Genomic DNA, 24,078 nt, shown 5'->3' on the forward strand with positions numbered 1-24,078 from the left:
CTTTTTCTTATGCTGTTTTGAAGTGGATTTCTGTCTCTTGCAACAGAATCTGGCTAGTACTCCTGTAAAATGGGATTCCTGTTACCTATCTCACAGCATTGTGTGAAAATTAGAATAATACATTTAAAGCAACCAGCCGCAAGTTCTCAGTAATGCTTAGTAAATGTTGAACCAATAAAAGGAGAAATGAGTTCACAAGAACCTCGATGTTTTACCACAGGTAAGCTTTAGATCAAGACTTCACAAGGTAGCTCACCCAGACCTTCCTCTTTCTGTCCTGGATGGTTCAGAAGAGACCCAAAGTCTGTGCCTGGGGAGGGCTGGGGTATGGAGAGCTGGCAGTGTGTTCTCACCGGAAAGCACAGAGGATGCCGAGGGCGACCAGGAGCATGACCAGGGAGGAGCTGTAGCCCACGGTGTACATGACTTTCAGCTTCAGCAGGTAGGAGTGCTGCAGAGAGAGGCACGTGTCAGCCCCGTGGCCCTCCTGGCTGGCTCTGTGCTTCTGTGCCTCAGTGCACCCACTTCAGGCAGCTCGAACCCCACCGACGCTGCTATTCTGTCCATACTCCAAGGACGCCAAGTCACAGAGGCATAACACCATAACATCCTGGCATTGGAAAAGCCCTTAGGGGTCATCTGATGCCAATTCAAACTTCCACCTTATGTATGGGACCCTTTTGCCAACTCTCTGAATTCAAGCCTTTGCTTTAATACCTCTAGAGACAAGATGCTCACTGCCCTTTGAGAAAGTTAATTGGTGTACAACACCACAAAAGATTAGATTTTGTTTACGTGAGGCTAAACTCAATTACTTGCACCACATATTGGTCCATTTTCTGGAAAAGTTGCAAAGGTCATACAGAGAGGCCTGCCATTTTTTAATACAGCTATTCTGCCCAATGTTTCTCGTTTATTTTCTCTATATTAAATATTCCCTGTGTCAGGTTGGGTGCCGTGGCTCATGCTTGTAATCCCAGAACTTTGGGAGGCTGAGGAGGAAGAATCACTTGAGCTCAGGAGTTCAAGACCAGCCTGGGCAACATGGCAAAACACTGTCTCTCCAAAAAAATTTTAAAATTAGCGAGGCATAGTGGTACACAAATGTGGTCACAGCCACTCAGAGGCTGAGGTAGGAGGATCACTCAAGCCCGGGAAGTCAAGACTGCAGCAAGCCATGATCCAGCCACTGCACTCCAGCCTGGGTGATAGAGTAAGACCCTGTCTCAAATAAAAAAATGCATAAATAAATATTCCCTATGTCTTTAACCTCTTTCCACAAGCCTTCAACCTTTAGTTAAATTAATATGTGCCAGTTTGTTAATGTTCTTCTTAAATAAGACCCCCAGAACCACATAGCTGAAAAGCTCCAGATGCATTCTCTGACCAGGAAGAGATAGAATGGACCCATCACCTCCCATCTCCCCTGGTCTATACACTGCACACCTATGCAGTCAAGCAGGTATTCACTTATTCAGCAGCCATGTCACATTATTGGCTTATCTTTGAGTCAAAAAGACCTAAATGGAATATGAAGATTTAAAGATTTGGCCAGGTGTGGTGGCTCACACCTGTAATCCCAGAACTTTGGGAGGCCATGGTGGGTGGATCACTTAAGGTTAGAGTTTGAGACAAGCATGGACAACATGGAGAAACTCTGCCCCTACTAAAAATACAAAAATTAGCTGGGGGTGGTGGTGCATGCCTGTAATCCCAGCTACTTGGGAGGCTGAGGCAGGAGACTCGCTTGAACCTGGGAGAGGGAGGTTGCAGTGAGCTGAGATCGCACCACTGCACTCCAGCCTGAGCACCAGAGTGAGACTCTGTATCAAAAAAAAAAAAAAAAAATTAAAAGAGCTGCATTTAGGTTCAAAAAATGAAGTGATATTAAAAAGAATCAAGGGAATATAAATTAAAAGAATAATTTTTAACAACAAAACTAACAAATATTTAAAAGTAATAATTTTCTATGCAGGTGAGAGTATAATAGGAGTGAAAACTGGTTCAATTTTTCTGGAAAGTAATAAACATGTATCAAGAAGCTTTGAAATATGCATTCCTTTTGACTTCCTTCTACTTCCAGGAATTCATTCTAAAAAATAATCAGAAGTAAAAAAGCATATCTATACATAAAGATGTTTATCACAGACGTATTAGCAAGGAAAAAACCCAAATGTCCAACAACAGAAGAATAGTTAACTAAATTATTTTAAATACAAACAACTTTCATGCTGTACCACTAATAAAATGTTGTTTAGGCTGGGCATGGTGGCTCAAGTCTGTAATCCCAGCACTTTGGGAGGCCAAGGTGGGCAGATCATGAGGTCAGGAGTTCGAGACCAGCCTGGCAAACATGTGAAACCCCATCTCTACTAAAAATACAAAAAAATTAGCAGGGCGTATTGGCGTGGGCCTGTAATCCCAGCTACGTAGGAAGCCAAGGCAGGAGAATCGCTTGAAACCGGGAGGCAGAGGTTGCAATGAGTCCATCATACCGCAGCACTCCAGCTTGGGCGACAGAGCAAGACTCCATCTCGAAAAAATAAAGAAATGTTGTTTGCCAAGAGTTTAAAACAGGTCAGTACATGGTGATATATTATCACATTAAAAGGCAGAATTCAAATTTGACATGTGCAATGTGATTCCAGCTATATGTAAAAATGTATTAGGTTGAATTATATAAAAATGGATTCTGCTGAGAATTTTTTTAAAAATTTAATAAATGAATTTTTAAAAAGAATTATATAAAATTGCCCTTTTTTGTAGATCAAAAATGATTTAATATCAACACAAAAAATAAAGAAAATTTTTTAAAAGATTGAATTAGCCATTCCATGTGGTTCAATCTCATGCATACAGAGAAACAAGACTGTAAAGAGATACAGTTGAGAGAGATCCAAGATGGCTGATGATTAGCAGCTCGGGCACGTACCTCCCAGTGAAAGCGCAAAGAACGAGAGGACGCCACACTTTCAGACGAATATTAGTTGCTCACGGACCACGAGATTCCCAGTGGAGGAGCTCCACGGGTCGCCAGGGCGACTCTTGTGGCCGGCGTGGCGGTTTTGCTGGTGCCTTAGGACGCCAGTTCTTGGTGCAGAGTCCGGATATTCCCGGGCAGAAAAGCACCATCAATCTTAACACCGCTGTTTTGGCCGGCTCAGTGGATTGCTCAGATTTCGGCGCAGGGAATCAACAAGTTGGACGTCAGAGACCCAGTTAGAAAGTCGGTAATTATAAAGACAACAGACGGACAAATATATAATGAAGGGAAGAAACCAGCGTAAAAAGGTAGAGAATACTCAAAATCAGAATGCCTCTCCCTCTACAGGGGATTGCAATTCCTCATCAGTAACGGAACAAGGCTTAATAGATTACACGGGTGTTCCAATAACAGCAGCAGGTTTCCAAACGTGGGTGATAAGAAACTTCTGTGAATTAAAAGAACTTATTCTAACCCAATGCAAAGAAACTAAGAACCTTGAAAAAAGGTTTGACGAAATGTTAATGAGAATGGACAATTTAGAGAAGAATATAAGTGAATTGATGGAGCTGAAAAACACAACACGAGAACTTCGCGAAGCATGCACAAGTTTAAACAGTCGAATTGATTAAGCAGAAGGAAGGATATCAGAAGTCGAGGACCAGCTCAGTGAAATGAAACGAGAAGACAAGAATGCAGAAAAAAGGATGAAAAGGAATGAGCAAAGTCTCCAGGAAATATGGGACTATGTGAAAAGACCTAATTTACGTTTGATAGGTGTACCTGAATGTGATGAAGAGAATGAATCCAAGTTGGAAAATACTCTTCAGGATATCATTCAGGAAAATTTTCCCAACCTGGCAAGGCAGGGTAATATTCAACTCCAGGTAATACAGAGAACACCACAAAGATATTCTTCAAGAAGACCAACCCCAAGGCACATAATTGCCAGATTTATTAGGGTTGAAATGAAGGAGAAAATACTAAGGGAAAGTTCAGGTTACCCATAAAGGGAAACCTATCAGACTTACAGCAGATCTCTCAGCAGAAACCCTACAAGCCAGAAAAGAGTGGGGACCAATATTTAACATCCTTAAAGAAAAGAACTTTCAACCCAGAATTTCCTATCCAGCCAAACTAAGCTTTATGTGCGAAGGAAAAATTAAATCTTTTGCGAACAAACAAGTACTTAGAGAGTTCACCACCACCAGGCCTGCTTTACAAGAGCTTCTGAAAGAAGCACTATACATATAAAGGAACAACCAATATCAGCCTTTCCAAAAATATATCAAAAAGCAAAGAACTTTAACACAATAAAAAATTCACATCAACTAATGGGCAAAACAGCCAGCTAGCATCAAATGCTGGTATTAAACTTACATATATTTTAATTGGATAAAAAGCCAAAACCCATCGGTATGCTGCATCCGGGCCCATCTTACATGAAACAATACACAAAGACTCAGAGAGAAGGAGGAAGATTTACCAATTGAACAGAGAGTAAAAATAAACTAATAAACAAAAAGCGGGAGATGCAATTCTCACCTCTGATAAAGTAGACTTTAAAGCAACAAAGATCAAAAGAGGCGAGGAATGACATTACATAATGGCAAAAGGATCAATGCAACAAGAAGAGCTAACGATTCTATAGATCAACGAGATAGAAAATTAACAAGGATATTCAGAACTTGAACTCAGACCCGGAACAAGTAAACTTAATAAATATTTATAGTACTCTCCACTTCAAATACACAAAACATACATTACCACCTCACACCTATTCCAAAGGTGACTATATAATTGGAAGTAAATCACTCCTCAGTAATCGCATAGCATTTCATAGGTTTAAATTAAATATTGGTTGGCTGTTTGTTTGTTATCTTCTTCCCTTATTCCTTCCTGACTACATCATTAAGTATAATTATCAGTATAAAAGAGGTTTTCAATACCCATTACTAAATTGCATTCTAGCCTGGGCAAGAAAGCAATACTCCCATTCTCTCTCCCTCTTTCTTTTCCTTCTCCCTCCTCCCCATTCTCTCTCTCTCTTTCTCTTCCTTTTTTCTCCTTCCTATTCTCTCTCTCTCTTTCCCTAAAAAAAAAAAAAAAAAAAAAAAAGAGATACAGTTGATGTTCACAGTGGTTAACTTTGCATTATAGGTTTGCGAACACAGTTGCTATTTTCTTTTGTAATTTTTCTATATTTCTAATTTTTCTACAGTGCATAAGGGCTATTTGTAACCAAAAGAAAAGGGTAGTTAATTTTTTAAGAAGGCACAAGAATAAAATAGGGGAAACCTGGCTGATAGCTCTTCACGGGAAGATAACCTTGAGGTTAGTAAGACCAAGCTCTGCTGGGCGTGGTGACTCACACCTGTAATCCCAGCACTTTGGGAGGCCAAGGTGGGTGGATCACCTGAAATCAGCAGTTCAAGACCAGCCTGGCCAACATAGTGATACCCCATCTCCACTAAAAATACAAAAAGTTAGCCGGGCGTGGTGGCAGGCACCTGTAATCCTAGCTATACTGAGAAGGTTGAGGCAGGAGAATCGCTTGAACCTGGGAGGCGGAGGTTGCAGTGAGCCGAGATCTCACCATCGCACTCCAGCCTGGACAACAAGAATGAAACGCCATCAAAAAAAAAAAGAAAAGAAAGAAAGGAAGACCCAAGCTCCACAGTGTCACCCAGTGTATGACAGAGAAAGACCACAGGCTTCAGAGACGGGAGACAAGGGTTCCAAACCCAGACTGTGACTCACCAGCTGTGTGACCTTGAGCAAATTATTTAATTTCTTTGAGCCTCAGATTCCTCATCTGCAAAATGGGGATAATAAATTTACCTTACGGACTTGTTGAAAGAACAAATACGGTGTCAGATAGAGTACCTAGACAATGCTCTGGCACACAGGAAACACTCAGTGTAGGTAATTTTAATTTCTTCCCACCCCACCATCCTCCTTCAAAATGAGTCAGCGGTTTGAGATGATATGAAGTCCGAGGCACAAAATAGCTCAAAAATTAGCTTCATTCTCAGTTACACTGATGGAGTACTGTGGGCAGCTGGCCACGTGGGAATGTTTGGAGAGGCTGGGCATGTTATTTTAAGAGTCATATTAATAAACTGAAGCATTTCTGGAGGAGGGTGATTGTGTCATCTGAGAAGTGCATGAAAAAACCAGGTTCATGACACCTAGAGGGAAAAACACCCACTTGGAGGAGAAAAGTGTTAGACTGAATGACATGTAGAAGAAGGGCCAGACCTCGTGTGTGAGCGCCAGATGGGGGAAGTTTCCAGAAAGGAGGTAGATTTTCACTCGAGGTGACTGAAAATTTTCTGACAGCAGGAGATGGTCGTCAATGAGAAGGTTGCCATGTGACACTGAGTTCCCACTAATGCAACTGCTCTCCTGGAAGCCAGGAGTCACCTCTCAGGGTTGAGAGGAAGAAGACCCTTGAAGGCAGTGGGTTGCCTTGAATTAATGGTTCCTAGGCTTTGGGACATCAAAGACCTGTGAAATGTCAAAAAATTGAGGACCATTGTGTGAACCGCTAATCTCGCCATGTATGGATGAGCCGCATTGCGGAGGGTGCCAGCCTCACTGCTGGGGATGCCCAGGCCAGCCTGTAAGAGCCTGAAGGGGCACAGGGTGACAAGGAGGGGCGGTGATAGGCAGAAGATTCTGCACTGTCCTGCAGCTGTGGCCATTACCCACCAGGTGACCAGCCCGCCTCTCATGCAGACCAGTTCCTGCCTTGTAAGGCCTCACCCACCCAGAAAGAGCCTTGCTCCCTGGAGGTTTCCTGTGACCTTCAGTCCTTAGCTCTTTTTTTTTTTTTTTGAGACGGAGTCTCACTCTGTCACCCAGGCTGGAATACTGTAGCATGATCATGGCTCACTGCATCCTCAACCTCCCAGGCTCAAGCAATCTTCCTGCCTTAGCCTCCCAAGTAGCTAGGACTACAGGCAAGTGCCATCACACTCAGCTACTTAAAAAAAAATGTTTTTTGTAAAGATAGGGTCTCCCTGTGTGGCCCAGGGTGGTCTTGAACGCCTAAGCTCAAGTGATTCTTCTAGCCCAGTCTCCCAAAGTGCTGAGATTACAGGCATGAGCCACCACACCCAGCTGGTCCTCGGCTCTTAACATCTATAAGTGTGTACCACTCCCAGAGAACACGGGACCCAGAAGCCTCACGGCTGTCTGTCTTGAATTCAGTTGTCTCTCTCACTGCTGTCTGTCCTGACTGTGCCACCTGCTTTTTGTAGCCTCTAGATCAGCCGTCACAAGAATTTTTTGTGAAGGGACAGAGAGTATGTATTTTAGGCTCTGGGTACCCTGTGGTCTCTTTTGCAAATACTCAGCTCCGCCCTTGTCATGCAGAAGTAGCCTCACTGTAGTAGGAATGGGCTTGGCTGTGTTCCAATAAAGCTTTATTTACAAAAGCAGGCAGTGGGGCTGCATTGGGCCCAAGAGCTACAGTTTGCAAATCTCATTTTATTTACCCACGCGGCATCTACGGGTCCTCTTACTGCCAATCTGGGTCCACTCTTGGTGTCAGTAATACAGTGCGTCAGTAATATAGTGGCGTATGCCAAGTAAGGATGTCGCAAAAAGCAAAGAAGAAAAGAAAACCAACTAACACATACCTTTACCCTCAGTTGATGAAAAGAAAAGGCATTTTAACAATAAGAAATAGGATGATTCAAGTGCACTGGCGTTCAGGGACCGGGGAATCACGTGGTCAGGACTCCCTTCCAACCTTAGAGTTGTCGTTTTGTTTTTTTTTAACGCAAGCTGAAGCCAAGCTAGGTCTCCTTTCCACCGTTTTTGGACAATTCATTTTCTGAGTTAAGTCCAGAGCTTTCTATTTTCCTTTGTAAAATTTCAGCTCCTTGGTTTGGGATTTTACAGTTTTAATCCTGGCATGACCATGTGGTTAAGGCCCTGTGCTCCATTTTTCCTGCTGATTTGTGTAAGTCAACAGTTCCTATTGTGTAGATTTTTTTCTTTTTTTTTTTTTTGAGACGGAGTCTCACTCTGTTGCCCAGGCTGGAGTGCAGTGGCAAGATCTCGGCTCACTGCAACCTCCACCTCCTGAATTCAAGCAACTCTCCTGCCTCAGCCTCCCATGTAGCTGGGATTACAGGCACACATCACCATGCCTGACTAATTTGTATTTTTAGTAGAGACAGGGTTTTGCTGTGTGGGCCAGACTGGTCTCAAACCCTTGGCCGCTAGTGATCCACCCATTTCAGCCTCCCAAAGTGATGGGATTACAGGCTGAGACACTGTGCCTGGCCTGTACTGCGATTTCTGATGACAGTCATCTTACAATGCCAGCCTGAGGACAAAGCCACCAGGACAGCAGGAAGAGAGATGCAAATGACACGGTCCCTGGTGATTCTGTGGTGCTGCCTCATCAAAGAATCCCAAAGCCCATTCTCTGCATTTCCGGTTATGTGAGCCACATGTGCTTATTAAACTAGTTAGAAATGTGTGTTATTTGCAGCACAAAGCCTTCTTTTGAACCTTCATCCCACCACCCATCATGATATTCCTTTTTAGTTTTATGGATTTTACAAATTTGATATAAGTAAGCCCCGTGTCTTCATATAAGTCGATGATAAAAGTGTTCCTCTGCAGAGGGAGAGCCCACTCACCGTCCCTCCAAGACCATGAGCGCCCACTCCTTGTCGGGTCACCTTATTAATCACGCCACTCCGAGCAGATCTGAAATCTCAGGTAAGTCCCAACGGGATGACACACCCTGAGAAAGAAGCTTGCCCTCCTTCACATAGAGCAAGGCTGATGCACCGTAGAGAGAGGGTCTTAGAGAAACGCAGAAGAGGCTGTGCTCGGCCACCCAACTCCCTCCCTTCTCCCTGAACCCCGCCACTCTCCACTGGTGCTCTCTCCCATGACCTCACCCTACCCTCCAAGGGACAAGCAAGCTTATCCGCCTGTATTTCCTCTGGGGAGTTTAGCTAATGGGACCTGCTAAAAGTGCACTTCCCGGGGGGCCACACACCTTATGGGGAGGCATCAGAAGACAGAGGACGGAGCGCTGACGCTTTGGGAGCTAGACTTGGTTTAAATCCGACCTCCACTGCTTTCTAAGCACGTTCCTTAACCCCTGAGCCCATTTCCTCTTCTGCACAGTGAGAAAAACAATTGAATGTCCAGGGTTATTTTGAGGATTGAATACAATTGTATATCAAGCAGCTGCACTCGGTAGATGTTTAAGTGCACAACAAATACTTACTGGGCACCTCATAGGCGCCAAGCACTGTGATGGGCACTGGGACCTGGAAATGAACAAGACTGATTTGTCACCATGATTTTGCCCAGACCCAGCCCTGGCCCATAGCAGGTCCTCCATGAGTGTGAGTGAATGAATACCTTTGAGGAGCTTGTATTTTAGTGAGAGAGATGGAGGCACGTAGCATACGCTGATCATTTTAATATAACACAGTAGGTAATAGCCAACACCGAGCTCTAAGGAAGCCCTACCTGTGGAGAGAGGAGGAAAGGGCTGGCACTGATGGGCCCGAGTGGAGTCTTGAAGGACGTATAAGAATCAGTCTGCCGGGCACAGTGGCTCACACCTGTAATCCCAGCATTTTGAGAGGCCGAGGCAGGCAGATCACCTGAAGTCAAGAGTTCAAGACCAGCCCGACCAACATGGAGAAACCCTGTCTCTACTAAAAATACAAAAAATTTGCCAGGCGTGGTGGCACGTGCCTGTTAATCCCAGCTACTCAGGAGGCTGAGGCAGGAGAATCACTTGAACCCGGGAGGGAGGCAGAGGTTGCAGTGAGCCAAGATAGTACTATTGCACTCCAGCCTAGGCAACAAGAGTGAAACTCTGTCTCAAAAGAAAAAAAACATCAGGAAAAGAGAAGAGGAAAGTGTTCTCCAAGGCAAGGAAGGAGCTCTAATAGGGGCAAAGGCCCAGGTGGGAGGCAGGATGGCAGGGTGTGTGTGAGATTTGAGAGACAGGGCCATCCTGGGAAGTGACAGTGAAGCTGAACGAGCTGAGCCCAGACAGGGCCCTGATGGCCACCCTCAGAGGAAGCCTCTGGAAGTCCCCAGAAAAGGTCAGCCGATTACTGAAGGGAGCATCCTCTCACCTAGGGCTGCTCTGCAGCCGGGCTACCTCCTTGCTTATCAGAGCCAGGAGACTCCTTCGAATGCTGTAAACATTTTTTTTTTTTAAGAAACAGCGTCTCACTCTGTCCTCCACTGCCCAGCTTAGAGTACAGCTACACAATCACTGCTCACTGCATCCTCAAACTCTCAAGCTCAGGCAATCCCCCTGCCTCAGCTTCCTGAGTAGCTGGGACCATAGGCACACACCACCGCGCTCAGCTAATTTTTAAACATTATTTGTAGATACAGGGTCTCACTATGTTGCCCTCAGGCAGTTCTTCCACCTCATCCTCCCAAAGTGCTGGGATTACAGGTGTAAGCCACCACACCCGGCCAAAAACAAACATCTGCTGAGCACTTACTATGAGCAGGCACCCATCTCAGCATGCACGTAAATTAACCCATTTAGTTCTCCTGACAAGCCTATGTCAGCACTATTAGCCCCATTTCACAGATGAAGAAACTGAGGCACATAGTGATTAAATCTTCCCCAGTCCCACTAAGGTCAAGGTCGGAATTCAGACGCACCAGCCTGGCTCTGAGCATTCAGCCACCACATTAGCTTCTCTTTCAGTGCAGTGGTACAGGACATTTCCTACCTACCTGTGCCTGGGTCCTCCTGACCATCATCTCCGGGTCGACAGACCAGGGCAGTGAGGCACACCCACCGACACCTGGGCGAGTACGAGGCAGGGGGACAGGGCAGCGCTTACGTCCTGTCCACTGTCCCAGGCCTGTGCCACCCTCTCCTCTCCCAAGGCCTCCTCACCCCACAGGTTCCTGTCCCCGGGTCCATCGGTTGGAGGTTAACAGGCTTACCCGCTTCTCGTTGGAAGAGTCATTCATGTTAACGCCACAGGCCAGATCACGCCTGGGGAAGGTTTCTGACCAGCCATCATATGTGCAGTTTCGGAACAAGGAACCTGTGGGTGCCAAGCATCCTGTAAGTGAGCCGTGGGCCAGGCACTGTGATTTTCATAGTCACATCTATTGCAACATGTAGCCTCGACAACCACTTTATAGTGTGGAAACTGAGGCACACAGCAGTTCCAGAACTTGCCCAAGAGTACACCCTAGTGAATAGGGGGAAAGGGATTTGAACCCTGGGGCTCGGGCTCCAGAACCCACGCTCCTAAGCACACACCACATGCCAATCCCCTTTCTCACCCCAGCCGGGTGCTGCTCCTGACCCCAGGTCCTGCCACTGTTTAACAGGCAGGTACCCCGGAGAATCTGTGGCGCTTGCCCAGTACGTGGCCGCTCCCATCGTGATTTTTTCTCAGGCTTCCATTTTTACTCATCCTGCTCCACGGAAGTTCTGTTTTAAATGGAACTTCACACTCTGCTCATGCAGCCGTTTGAAAACCACGGGAGTGCCGTTGAGATGAACCCCTCCGGGCAGCGCCCCTCATGAAGGGTGGAGTTATTAGACCTTCATCCATGACCTCTAGACCACCCCTCTGCATTTCTCTGAATAATAATCGTGAGGCCACCACAGTCCTCCTGCTCAGTTGCTCACCGCCCCCCACCCCTGGCACGAGACTGCATGCTGGGCCCGCTCACCACGTGGGCAGTGGCTTCCCCACCTTCCCAGCGCCTGGCCCAGAGTCTTTGCTTATCAAACACAGGCTGGCTGGCTGGACAGAAAGGCGCATTGAATGGGGGTAAAGAGCCTGCTCTGAGCTCTTCTCATAGGGAAGAGGAGAGCGCTTCCCCACTGGAGCTTTTAGAGCAAGAACCCAGCCTGGGGAGGGTAGCCACCAGCCAGGAAAAAAGTCTTGGAAGGCCACGGTGAGGAGCTTCCCTCCTCTGGCTGAATGGCCCCGCTGCATTCTGTACTCTGAGCTGCCGAGGAGGGCTGGGATCTGGTTCCCCAGCTCTGGAGGGTGCAGGAGTAGCAGGGTGCGAGTCCTGTGGGTGGGAGCCCTGCCACCCCTTTGATCTCACTGGAGCCCAGCGCAGGGGGGCCTCAGCAGCCCCAGCTGAGCCTGGCATGCTCCTCTACACAGCCCCAGGGCCTGGGCCCCTGGCTCACAGGGTTTAGATCTAATCCTCACAGTGCCCCACTGAGGGAGGTGCTGCTGCCCATTTTACAGGCCAGAACATCAAGGCCGAGAGTTGGGCTATGGTGCCCAGCCACAGTGTATGCCATCACTGTTCTGCCCTCCCACCAGGCCCTCTTCCTGAAGTCTCAGGGGCAGCATCTAGGACCAGGAGACCCAGTTCTCTGGGCTCTGGACATGCCTGCCCTGTGAAGGCTCAGGAGGCCTGGAGTGCAGGTTTAGAAGCAGCCAGATCTGAGTTTGAAACCCAGTGCAGCCTCTTGGTCACTGTGTGACCTTCGGTGTATCATTTTTCTGTGCCACAAAATAATCACCCACACTGCAAGAGTGAGCAGGAAACATGGAAGCACATGGAAAATGCCCATGCTGGTGCCAGGCACAGACTAGTCGCGAGGCATCACTCCCCTCTCTTTTCGGCCTTTCTAAAATAGGCAGGAGTGGGTGGGGCTTGGAATCTTGGAATTTAGGGTGGTGTGGGAGGTTTCTGGAACTAAATCAAGGGAGTTAGGTTGTTGGGTGGGAAACGGCGGTGGTCAGATTTTGGCTGGGTGGATGGGAAGGTGAATTAAGGGAACAGAGACTCCCCCAAGGCCAGAATCGAAGGTTACAAGACAGCGCATGCCTACAGGCTGGGCTCCCTGTGGACCCAGCCGAGGGCAGCAGGCCTGCCTATTTGGGGCCCTCTCCTCACTGACCCAGCAGGACTCCCAAGACAGATGCTGCACGTGACCCAGGCCAGGTGCCCAGAGCTGCTAACAAGGCGGGGCCTCCTGCCTTCAAACTGCAGAGCTGCAAAGGAGGTGGGCTGGGCTCTCTCTGGAGCCCCTTCAATGCCCCTCCTCCACTTCCCCAGGGCTGAATTCCTAATAGGTAAGGGAAACTTAACCAGGCACAGGCCAGTGCACACCTCAGAAGACCCCCAAACGGGAGTGTGTGTGTGTGTGTGTGTGTGTGTGTGTGTGTGTAGTTTGCGGGAAGGCCAGTCCAAAGCTTTCATCTGACTTTCAAAAGGCTCCAGGACCCTAATCAGGTAGGAAAACATGAGCGTTTGAAGGCCAGATCTCCACTAAGTAGGAAGAGAAAGAGGGCCAAGGGGCCGCCGCCGGGGAAATGTGGCTTTTAAAAGGAACTCTGGAAGACCAGCGTCCTTTCCAGAATCAAAGGAATGCACCCCACAGGGAGCATTCTAGGCCTGGCATGAACAGAAACATCTGGGGGCAGAACTGGCTTGTGGTCTCTCCAGCCACGTGGACCCCCTCCTGTCAGGACCCGTGTGGTAGGTGCCCTGAAGGAGAATTCATTTATTTTCCAGAGCGCCTTTCCTCACTGGGCGCTCCCTCTGGGGTTAGGGATGGGGGGCACCGCCCAGAGGAGCCTGCCTTCCTTCTGGGCGATGAAGGGGCAGGGGTCTAATCAAGACCCAGAGGCAGATCTATGTGGAGGAAGGTGGGTTAGAGTTCCTGGTGACAAATTGAGGCCGACTGTTGGCCTGTGCTCTGGGGCCAGCCAGTGCCCCGAGGCTGGGTATGAACAGCGTGGCCCCCAGCGCCCTGGAGAGAGCCCAGAGCCCAGAAGGCAGGGCTTCGGTGTGGACCTGCAGCCCCACAGCGACACCAAGTGGCTGCGAGAAGAAACTGCAGCAGAGTCGGCGCAGGACCCCAGCTTCCATCTTCACCTTGTGCCGACACAGCAGGGACCCCCTGAGCTTCCCGCGGTGGCCATGAGCAATCCAAGGGTGGGTGAGCCTCAAGAGTGAGACACTGAGCCTCCACCTAATGAGACAGGCAGCGGTTCTAGCAAGTAATTGAGAAAGGATGTGACAGGACTGGCACTTGGTCACTTTGTGGACAGGAGTCAGAAAGTGGAGTCTGGGCGTGACCTCGCGCCTGACCAGCCTGCGGCTCCAGGGCCACCGCATGTGGACTAATCTCCTGTGTCCTGAGCTCCCAGGACCCCAGAGACAGGCATGGAGGGGCCGTGCTGGCAGATAACATGTGTTGGTAAGCTTGCAGGCAGGGGTGCATGTGGCAGGGGTAGGGGAGGGGAGGGGGGAGGAGAAGAAGGGAAAGAAGAGAGAGGAGTTAGGGAGAAGGGACAAAATGTATTTCCAAGCACAGCCTTACAGGGCAGGTCTTACTTATTTTCCCCATTTTACAGTCAAGAAAATTGAGGCTTAGCTGCAGTGAGCAACTTGGATTCTGAGGCTGACTGGCACCCAGCGAAACGGCATTTCCCCAGGTCGCTTGCAGTTAGATGTTCCCATGTGACTGAGTTCTAGCTGAAGGAATGTGGGCAGAGTGGGATCCGTCCTAGGCCCACCCTTTCTGAACCTCTGCCATGTGGTCCTCCGGGTCCTTCCCCTCCATAGGTCAGCCTGGAAACTGCTGAAGCCACAGCTGTGAGGTGTGGGGTGCTGGAGTCACTGTGTGGAGGAGAGCCACCTGCTAATCAGGAACACCTGTTTCCTGTTTTGGACTTTTTTTTATTTTTGAGACAGTCTCACTCTGTCGCGCAGGCTGGAGTGCAGTGGCATGATCTCAGCTCGCTGCAACCTCCACCTCCCAGATTCGAGTGATTCTCATGCCTCAGCCTCCTAAGTAACTGGGACTACAGGTGTGCACCACCATGCCTGGCTAATTTTTGTATTTTTAGTAGAGATGGATGTTTCACCATGTTGGCCAGGCTGGTCTCAAACTCCCGACCTCAAGAGATCCGCCCACCTCGGCCTCCCAAAGTGCTGGGATTACAGGCATGAGCCACGATGCCCGGCCTGTTTTGGACTTTCTGTGGACAAATTTGCATGAAGGCTTTGAGACGTGGGGCGTTGTCTGTTACAGCAGGTAGCATTACCATGCCAGGGAGTGGAGGAGTGGGGTTCAAGCCTGTCTACCTCAACCCCTCCAGTTCCCATAGTGTAGGGTGTCGAGTGAGGCTTCGAGGGAGCAGCAACTTCCCCAAATATATGCGTGAGTGTGCACACATGTGCATGTGAATGGCAGAATTATGGTGAGAAGAATCTACACTCCCCTCCCACAGCCTCTGACCCGTGGTCATCTCACCTTGCCTGACTTTGGAAGGCTGGTGCGTTTAGTATTAAATCACCTGTTCTTTGGTTTGTTCTTGTTCAGGCTTCATCAGGCAGCTTTTCCTGTCCTGCCTGGACCAGGAAAGAGGGACAGCTGCACAGCTTTTCTCAGTCACTGTAAATATTACTCTTTACTGGGTCAAGAGAAAAGGTCTCTGATCTGTGGTGGGTTTATGGTGACTGAATAAGCCCATGTATACTTATAAAAATGCCCTGTGTATGGTCGACTTTTCATCAATGTGTGTCGATTAGGAAAATTCTTAAAACTACAGCTGTCCTCTGGTAAGAGAACCTCCTGCCCCAGGAGGCTGGGAGCTCCCAGGGAGCCAGTTCATCAACACGGCCTGACAGAGGAAGGAAGCATTCTGGAAGGCCAGGCCATTAGGGAGCTGCCAGGAGGGGATCCAGACAGGCCCGTGGCTGCTAAGGGGGCAGAAACACGGAAAGAAGGAAGGGAACTCCTAACTGAAGGGCATGGGGCAGACAAGCAGGCCAGGCTCCCTTACCCGCTTCCCCAGTGCACTGTCTCCCGCCCCCTTGCTTGAGACCCTGAGAATTGAGCCCACTCCACATTCCCAGGCAAGACTTCCTCCCTGAATCATTGTGCCCATACTTGTCCTCAGAGAAGGTTCCTCGGCCTCCTGCCTCTAAGCTGAGGCCCCACCCAGAGGGCCCCCCGTCAGCCTCTCCGCCAGGCCCCATGGGCTGAGTGGTTACCATTTCTGTTGGTGAGCATCCGGAGGAATCTCGGGCACCCCACCTCCACGGTCCGGCCCAGCACAGAAGAGGGCCAGCAGGTCATGTTGTCCCACATCCCCTCACAACCTGGAGAGAAAAGCAGCATCAGACAGGGATGGGGATGGACCGAGGGCTGCCTACCACCCTGTCCCCGTCACCGACACCCTCGCCTGCCTGGAATTCCCACTAGACTACTTCCCAAGTTCCAATTAGGTGCTGACTCCTTGGGATCAGAAACCGATGCCACCTTTTCCTCTTTGGGCCCTTGATCTCTGCCATCTACATGGTAGTGCTCAGTGTTGAAGATGGAAGGAAGTAAGAAAGGGAGGGAGGAAGAGAAGAAGGACAGAAGGAAGGCACCCTCCCATATAAGCTTTGCAAATGAGGGTCTGGATTTCTCTGGAGCAGATGGCACATCTGTTGGCCTCAGTTTGCATTAAACAACTAAGCAGCAGTGGGCCTCCCTCCTAGCTGCGTGGCACGACTACCTGGGGAGCTTTAAAGATAGACATAACCGGCGTGGACACAGGGATTCTGCATGAATTGGTCTGGGTGGGCCCAGCCATGATGTCCTTTGAAAGCCTTCCAGGTAATTCTAACGCTTGACTGCAGGGTTGATAACTCTTGTCCCGTGATTCTCAAACGTCAGCTTGCATTAGAATCATCCAGAGGGATTGGTAAAACACAGATGGCTCAGTAGGTCTGGGGTGGGGCCTAAGCATCTGCATTTCTATCAAGTTCCCAAGTGATGCTGATGCTACTTGTCCTGGGACCACACTCTGAGAGCCACTGCCCTGGCCTAGGGACACAGCTCCACTGTATTTGTGGCAAGAATACTGTCAAGGATGTTGCTTTCTATGTCACTTGAGTTCCCTCGACGAAGCCCCTCTCAGAAGGAGAACCTGGTCTCGATGCAGTGAGAAGCTGAACTTATTGTGAACAACTAGTATACACAGACACTGCATTTGAAGCTGGTTTCCTCTTTGATTTGGCTGCAAGGAAGCTCAGAGCCAGATGTGTGACCCACTTCTGAAAACTGAAAGACTTTAAGATGAATAAAAAAAATTACTAGGTGTTTTCAGTGCAAAACACAGCATTGTCTAAGCATAGCCTTCTGGATTATCTGACGAAATGGAGTGTCAGGCTTTTTACTGTCTTTGAGCTGGATTGCAACTCTGTAAGTTCTAGATGATTGGTAGCAATGCGAATGATTCCCATCCACAGGCACAACAATTATTGTCCGGTTGAAATATGATTAATTTCACTTCCCTCCCTGTGTATTCAGCCAGTGTTACATCTATTTGTAAATTCACATTACCGTTCTGCCTCATGGGTATGGCATTGTATCAGTCCGTTTCCATGCTGCTAGTAAAGACATACCTGAGACTGGGTAATTTATAAAGAAAAGAGGTTTAACGGACTCACAGTTCCACATGGCTGGAGAGGCCTCACAATCATGTCGGAAGACGAAGGAAGAGCAAAGGGACATCTTACATGCCGGTGGGCAGGAGAGAGGACGTGTGCGGGAAAACTCCCCTTTATAAAACCTCCAGATCTCATGAGACTTATTCACTATCACGAGAACAGTGTGGGAAAAACCTGCCCGCAAGATTCGATTACCTTCCACCAGCTCCCTCCCACGACACATGGGGATTATGGGAGCTACAATTCAAGATGAGATTTGAGTGGGGAAATAGCCAAACCATATCAGGTCCTTTGAATTCTATGAACCAGTGGTAATATCCTAGACTCCCTCACAAGTTAAACAAGCTGTTGGGCGGGTATTCATTTTATGTTTGTGTGTGAGTTGTGACATCATTTCACATAACCACCCACCAGTTCTCCCAAAGTTGACCCTAGGGCAGAAACCCAGGGAAATTGCTTCCTGCGACAGACTTCTGGAGACGCATGCCCTCTGAGAGGTCATTGCTTGGGGAAGGCTTGGAAGGGGCAAGAAATGAGCTGAGGGCAGCTGCAGTCAGCGTTCCTCCAGTTCGGGGAACATGGCACAGGGCAGAGCACACCACCCCCAGAAAGAAAGAGCCAGAACTCAAGTCAGCAGGCCCGGGGCTCCAGGCCCACCTCACCTTGTCAGCTGCCCTGCTGACTTCCTCACTTCCTCATCTCTTCTGGGAGGACCAGCACTTCCCTCTTGAGGTTGTCCAGAGAAAGACCTTGACACCCCCCTCAAAAACCTGCCCAGAGTAGGCAGCGGACTGGCAGCCCCTTTCCCACTGGTCTCCCCAGGCCTGTTCCTTTTTCATTTCGACTCAGGAGGTTGGACCAGGCTGGGTTCCCTGAATGGCAATTCTTAGCTCCGAGGACTGAGCGATGGAGGCAGTGTGCAGGGGTCGCGGAAGTACCCAGATGGCAAATGCTCAGCTTTTTTAATGAACACGAATCTATTTTCAGGCATTAATCTGACCAGACCCAAAGCATCCATAGTGTCCTTGACCCCTTCATCCCCTCTACGTGAAATCTCCCTGGCGACCTGTCCCATTGCAGTAATGCGACCCTCCCGCCTACATCAGAATAAGCTGAGTGCCTCTCAGAGACATGCAGATCCCTAGGACACAGCCGAGATTCTAATTCCGTCCTGGTGAGGCCAGACCCAGGAATCTGCTTTTTAAGAATTCCGCAAAGATGCTGGTGAAGTGGTTCCAGGGCTTGCTTTGAGAATTTCCACTCTGCTCCTCAGCTGAGAGTTCCTCGTTTCTACGCTCAGCCCTACCCCTGGCTCCCAGGTGCAATTCAAACAGAGTGAGACAGGCAGTCACAGACCCACCAGCGGGGGTCACTGCCAGCCGTGTCTTCACCTCGGTGCCTGGGCGTGGATGCCTCCCCGACGACCAGGCAGAGAGCCCAGGAGAGCCGGCCCCTGTCCCTCCGCTGGGCCGGGCATAGCACAGGTGCTCAGCAAACACAGCAGATGAATAAATGAAGGGGCGCCAGCTGGAACCACTGCCCCACGCGCCAGTCCCCACCACGCACCCCTGGTAAACGGGCTTTTGCCTCGACACCCACTTGGCTTCTACACTCCGCATCCAGGGCCTGCCAGCTCTGGTGTGGTGCTGATGGGGAGGAGCCCTGTGCGTGCCACACGTAATCCCATGTAATCCCACGGCAGTGCCCCAGCTCCCAAGGTGCTTGGCTCTACCCAACTTTTTAAATGCAGCAATTAAGCAGAGCCAGAAGTAGCTTCCCGGGCCACAGAGCCAGGAAACAGAGGGTCTGAAAGCTGTCTCCACCCTGTCCTCCACCCATTCCTCCACCCACCTGACCTGTCTCCAGCTGCCTAGTGCTCTCCTTGTTCAAGTGAGGCTCTGGGAGCTGGAGAGAGACAGGGGGGTGGGGAAGGGAAGGGTGGGCTAGGCCAGGGGGCCTGGGTCAGGGAGGATGCTGGCCTGGAGCGAGGAAGCCCCGGCAGGTGTGGCCTGTTTCTCCCTGAAGAGAGGTCCAGCCCCTAATGGGAGAGGAGAAGTGGGAGGGCCCAGAGAGGAGTCCAGGCCTGAAATCAGGATGCCTGTGGGGGCTTTGGAGGCGGGGCAGGCCCAGGAACCACGAGGGCAGGCTGCAGCCATGAGCAAGGGTGGCAGGGATTTGGAGAGGGACACAGAAGGCAGTGTTTGGGCAGGGATTTTACAGGACAGTGGAAGCATCTATGAGGCCAAGGGACAGGGGTCCGTGTCCCAGGAGCATGTGGGAGATGAGGAACCCCCATACGCAGAAGCTTCGCCTGCAAGAGGAGGAGCGGGAGCTTCTCTCTGCTGCGCACTCCCCAGGGAGGGCTCCCCACCATCCCGAGACTGTCTGTCCACATTCCGGCTGTGGACGCGCTCCTGGGCCTGAGCAGGGTCTCCTGGGCCTCCCCAGATGCCTGTGGGGTAGGGACTTGGTCCTGAGGACCCTCTACAGACAGCCAACTGTGTGTCTCCATGCTGACCTAGCCTGGCATGTGGAGTCTCAGGAGGCCGAGGCTGACCCGGGGCCCCTTTCCCTATGCGGCCATCTTGGGGTGGCAGCCGGACGCCTCGTTTCAAGTTGCAGCTCCCCTGCCAGCTCAGGGCAGCCTCTCTTGCCTTGGAAGCAGTCAGGGCATTTCTAGAGTATGGTAAAAGGCAGGAGCCTCTTGCCTCACTTGGAGAGAAACAGATTCAGGGCTGGCTGGACTGACCAGGTCAGCCAGGGCACCAGTCACAGATTCTGGGCCATGAGGCTGGACAACGCTGGCTGGCTGGCCAGACAGATGTGGATGGTGCCAGCACGTCTGAGAGGCTTCCTAACTTGGGTCATGTCAGGCAGGGCCCCGGGGACACCTGGGGACAGGCCATGCCCGGCCTGTGCTGGACGCACATCAGACATCCTGGAGCTGAGGCTCAGAGCAGCCAAAGGGTAAGTAGAGTCACCACCCCACAGCAGAGATGAGGAAGCTGAGGCTCCAAGAGCGGAGAGTGACAAGTGTGGATGACAGAGCTGGTAATAATGGGGCTGGGATCCCACCCAGCCTTCCCACGCCCCAGCCTGGGACAGGCTGCCTCCTCCAGGCTGGCCTCGGTGGCGGCAGACCTGGCTGCCAGCCCCACACAGCGTTCCTCGTTTCCTGAGCACCAGTGACACTTCCTCGTTCTCTCTCAGCCCTGGCTCCACCGTCTGGGCACAGAGGTACAGAGCAGACCCGGGGTTTCCCGGCATGCGATGAGCTCACCACTCACTGGGGGCCTGTGCTTTTGGCTGGTACATGGTTGAACATTTTTTAATAGTTACACCTTTTTTTAAAGAAAATGTAATATGTATTAGAAACATTATAAAACTAGCGTATCACATCTGTGATTTTATAGCTACTATTGTTTAGGATGAGGCTAAGTCCATTGATTTTAAGGAAAAAATATAAAGGGGATCAGAGTACAGGAGGCACGTGGCTAGAGCCGGGCTGGAGGGAATGTGGCCTGGGGCAGCGGGGCAGTTTCTGTGGCCTCCCTGGTGCTTGCGGAGGCTGTCCTGCACTGCCCCCAGGCTGTGAATGCAGCATCTCAGACCCCACTCCCGAACTCCCCAGGCCCCCAAGCCAAGCAGGAGGGGGAGGTAGGGAAGAGCGCTCCTGGCTTAGCGTCACATACCTGTCCTGGCCTGGCCTTCCCGGGGAGCCCTGGCAGGGAAGGGACACAGCCCAGGGCCGGTGTCATCCTGGGCAATTTTGAATCCAGAACAGCACAACTCACTGCCTGTGTTTGGGGTGAGGGGCAGTCATTGAGACAGGGGATCGGGAAGATTTGTCAATAGGGCCACTCTTACCGAGCCACGAGGGAGGGGTCACTGCCCCCGGAGAGCCAGGGCTAGAAGGAATATACATTAGCTGTGCCGGCAGGCATATCCAAAGCATGTGAGGAGCAGGCCTCCCCACCCCTCTGTCGTCTCTGATGGCCACTTCTACCACCAGCTGCCTGGCTGGACGGGGTGGGATGGAAGGCTGGGACGTTTAAGTGGAGAAACAAGAGAAGACAGTGCCAGCCCACAAACACGTGCCTTCTTGAGTGCCTGTGGCCCAGGAGGACAGCATGGGACACCAGGTGGAGGCAGGTGGCGTGGTGGATATAGAATGGGTTTTGGACCCAAGCCTACCTTGAGTATGGCACTTACCTCTGTGAGCCTCAGTCTCCCCATCTATAAAATGGGCACGGTAATGTTCCCCAGGATTTTTGTGAGAATTAAATGATATGTGGGTACAGTGGAATGCTTTCTGATCTATCAATTTCTTCTTTTTTCTTCTCCTGTTTTTTTGGGGTTTTTTTCTTTTCTCTTTTCTTTCTTCTCAGATTGAAGCCACAGAGAAAGGCAAGAAAACTTCCTGGCTTGGGCTTCCAAAGGTCTCTGGGGGATGAAGAGGTATTCTGCGATTATCAAAGCTCTTGGGAGAAAAAAGAAAAGGAGCAAGAATTCCCATAAACTGGGGAGAGACGGAGATGAAGTCATGAGCTGGGACATGGAAGGTTCCAGAAGAGGCGCAAATACCCTGCTGCCCAGCCAGTCCCAAGGGGGTGGGATGGCCCAGAGGAGAAATGGCTGTGGGGGCAGGTCTAGACAGGCAGCCCACAGACAGCCTTGCCCAGCCCGTGCCTCCCGGCAAAGCACAGAAGGGCCAGTGGCCCAGGATAGGCAGGGCTCTGCCAGTCACCACCTGTGACTGACACCATCGTCAGCTGCAGGCGAGACGGGATCCCCCTGAACACGGTGGTGCTGTTTGAATCTCTAGCCCCCTGGGAAAACTGCAGGGGAAGATCCAGAAATGTCTGCCACCCCAGGAGAATGCAATCAGAATTAAAGTCAGAAATAGAGAAGGTCCTGTTTTCACCCAATGGGGTTTATAGATAAAGATCTGTGGTCTCTGTGTATTTGTGGAGCCCCTGGCCCTGGGCCAGGTCTGAAGCAGAAACAGCAATGTCAGCTTTCTCTGTCCTGCCCACGGAGATAGAGAGATGGCCCCAGAGGCAGGTCTGGGGTGCGGTGAGGGGGTGATTGAGAGAGGGGAAAGGGCCATCTGAAAGGGCAGGACAGTGCCTGGGAGTTTGCCCTGCATTCACCCAGAGTGCAGCCTCCATCCTCCAGTCCTCTATTTATAAATAGGCTCAGATGGCCTGATAAAAACCTGGGACTATTTCTAGGGCAATGTGTCAGGCTTCAGTGGCATGGGGCCAAGAACAGCCCGGCCCCCAGGGCCACTCACACCCCTCCACGTCCCTGGTGCTCACATCATAGTCTGATGGGGTCGCCAGGGAAGGCTCAGCTCCTTGTCTTGCCCTTGTGTCTCCTAGCTTCTGCTTCTGCTGGTGTTTGCTGTTTCCTCTGCCCTGGACTGCCACATCCATCTCTCAGGCACCTCCACCCCCTGCTCGCGCCCACTCATCCCTTTCTCCTCCCGGAGATGGCCACTTAGGGAAAGAGGCCCCGGGTCAGCCTCGGCCTCCTGAGACCAGATGCCAGGCTAGGTCAGCATGGAGACACACAGTGGGCTGTCCGTAGAGGGTCCTCAAAACCAAGTCCCCACCCCAAAGGCATCTGGGGAGGCCCAGGGTTACCCAGAGCCCCGCTGAGTTCCCGGGACCCTGCTCAGGCCCAGGAGCGCGTCCACAGCTGGAATGTGGACAGGCAGTCTCGGGATAGTGGGGAGCCCTCCCTGGGGAGTGCGCAGCAGAGAGAAGCTCCCCGCTCCTCCTCCACAGACAGGCTGAGCTCCTGCACAGCGGCCTGTTTCCGGATTGCGTTGTGTGTCCCTTTGCCTCGCTTGGCTCAGCCATGGCCCCATCCCCAGGCCATCCAAGGAAAAGCCTGATGAGACTTCCTTGGCTTTGCTAACAACTTGAGTTACAGTCTTAGGTCAAGAAGGTGTGGCTCTCCTTTGTGATGGCTGGACACACAGGAGCTGTGGTCAGGATGGGGCTAGAGGAGCTGAAATCCCGTGGCAACAAAGGTACTTAAAAGCACATCACAGGAGAAACAGCTAAAGAGTCTTGGAACCAAGAATTATAAACTGTTTGATGGAATGAACTATCTTGGGAGTGATGAGTTCCCCATCACTGAAAGTATTCAAGCAGAGAGGGTCCCGGAATTAGGAGACCGAGAAGAGCATCAGAGGCTGAATGAAGTCTGCATAGATGAGATGAAGAACGCTTCCAGCCCTAAGGCGGAGCAGCCACTTCTCTGGAGCACACTGGCCCATCTATGTCCATGAGGCCAGCCCTAGGCCGGCTTCTGAGCACTGGGAGCTAAGTCCTTCCCTCCCAGGGGCTGCACAAAGTGCGAGTCACCCCCACAGAACCTCATCCACACAAGAACTGTTCCTCACCTGACCTACAGCTATTCATTTCACATCACCTTTCAAGCCAATTAAGGATTAATTGTCAGCAGCAATCTCTGTCTTTGTTTGTTTTCTGTAACGGAAAACCTTCTCTGTTTCGGGGCGGGGTTGGGGGGGGGCGGTCAAGGTTATCAGTCATTCACAGCTCAGTTGTGCTGTGTTTGATCAGACTGGATGGCAAAGCTGAGTCCCGTTTCATCTTTATGCA

The 24,078-nt window shown here is 50.5% G+C and overlaps 1 protein-coding gene across 2 annotated transcripts in view; it reads right to left on the bottom strand.

Moving 5' to 3' along the window:
* The window catches only part of SCTR (secretin receptor), an 82,521-nt gene that overhangs the window by 29,067 nt on the left and 29,376 nt on the right, over positions 1 to 24,078 (bottom strand). The window contains exons 2-5 of one of the 2 annotated variants that reach the window (XM_064382835.1): positions 21,656 to 21,886; positions 15,998 to 16,105; positions 10,952 to 11,055; positions 354 to 451 (exon numbers count right to left, since the gene is read on the bottom strand). In XM_064382835.1, coding sequence (XP_064238905.1) covers positions 354 to 451; positions 10,952 to 11,055; positions 15,998 to 16,094 — 299 coding nt within the window. In that variant the 5' untranslated portion in view covers positions 16,095 to 16,105; positions 21,656 to 21,886. The remainder of the gene's footprint in view (positions 1 to 353; positions 452 to 10,951; positions 11,056 to 15,997; positions 16,106 to 21,655; positions 21,887 to 24,078) is intronic. The other variant, XM_021667935.2, reaches the window with a different exon arrangement.

This window comes from Aotus nancymaae, unplaced genomic scaffold, assembly GCF_030222135.1.
Source record: "Aotus nancymaae isolate 86718 unplaced genomic scaffold, 86718_ANA_hifiasm-v0.15.2.pri h1tg000029l, whole genome shotgun sequence".
NCBI classification, from domain to species: Eukaryota; Metazoa; Chordata; class Mammalia; order Primates; family Aotidae; genus Aotus; species Aotus nancymaae.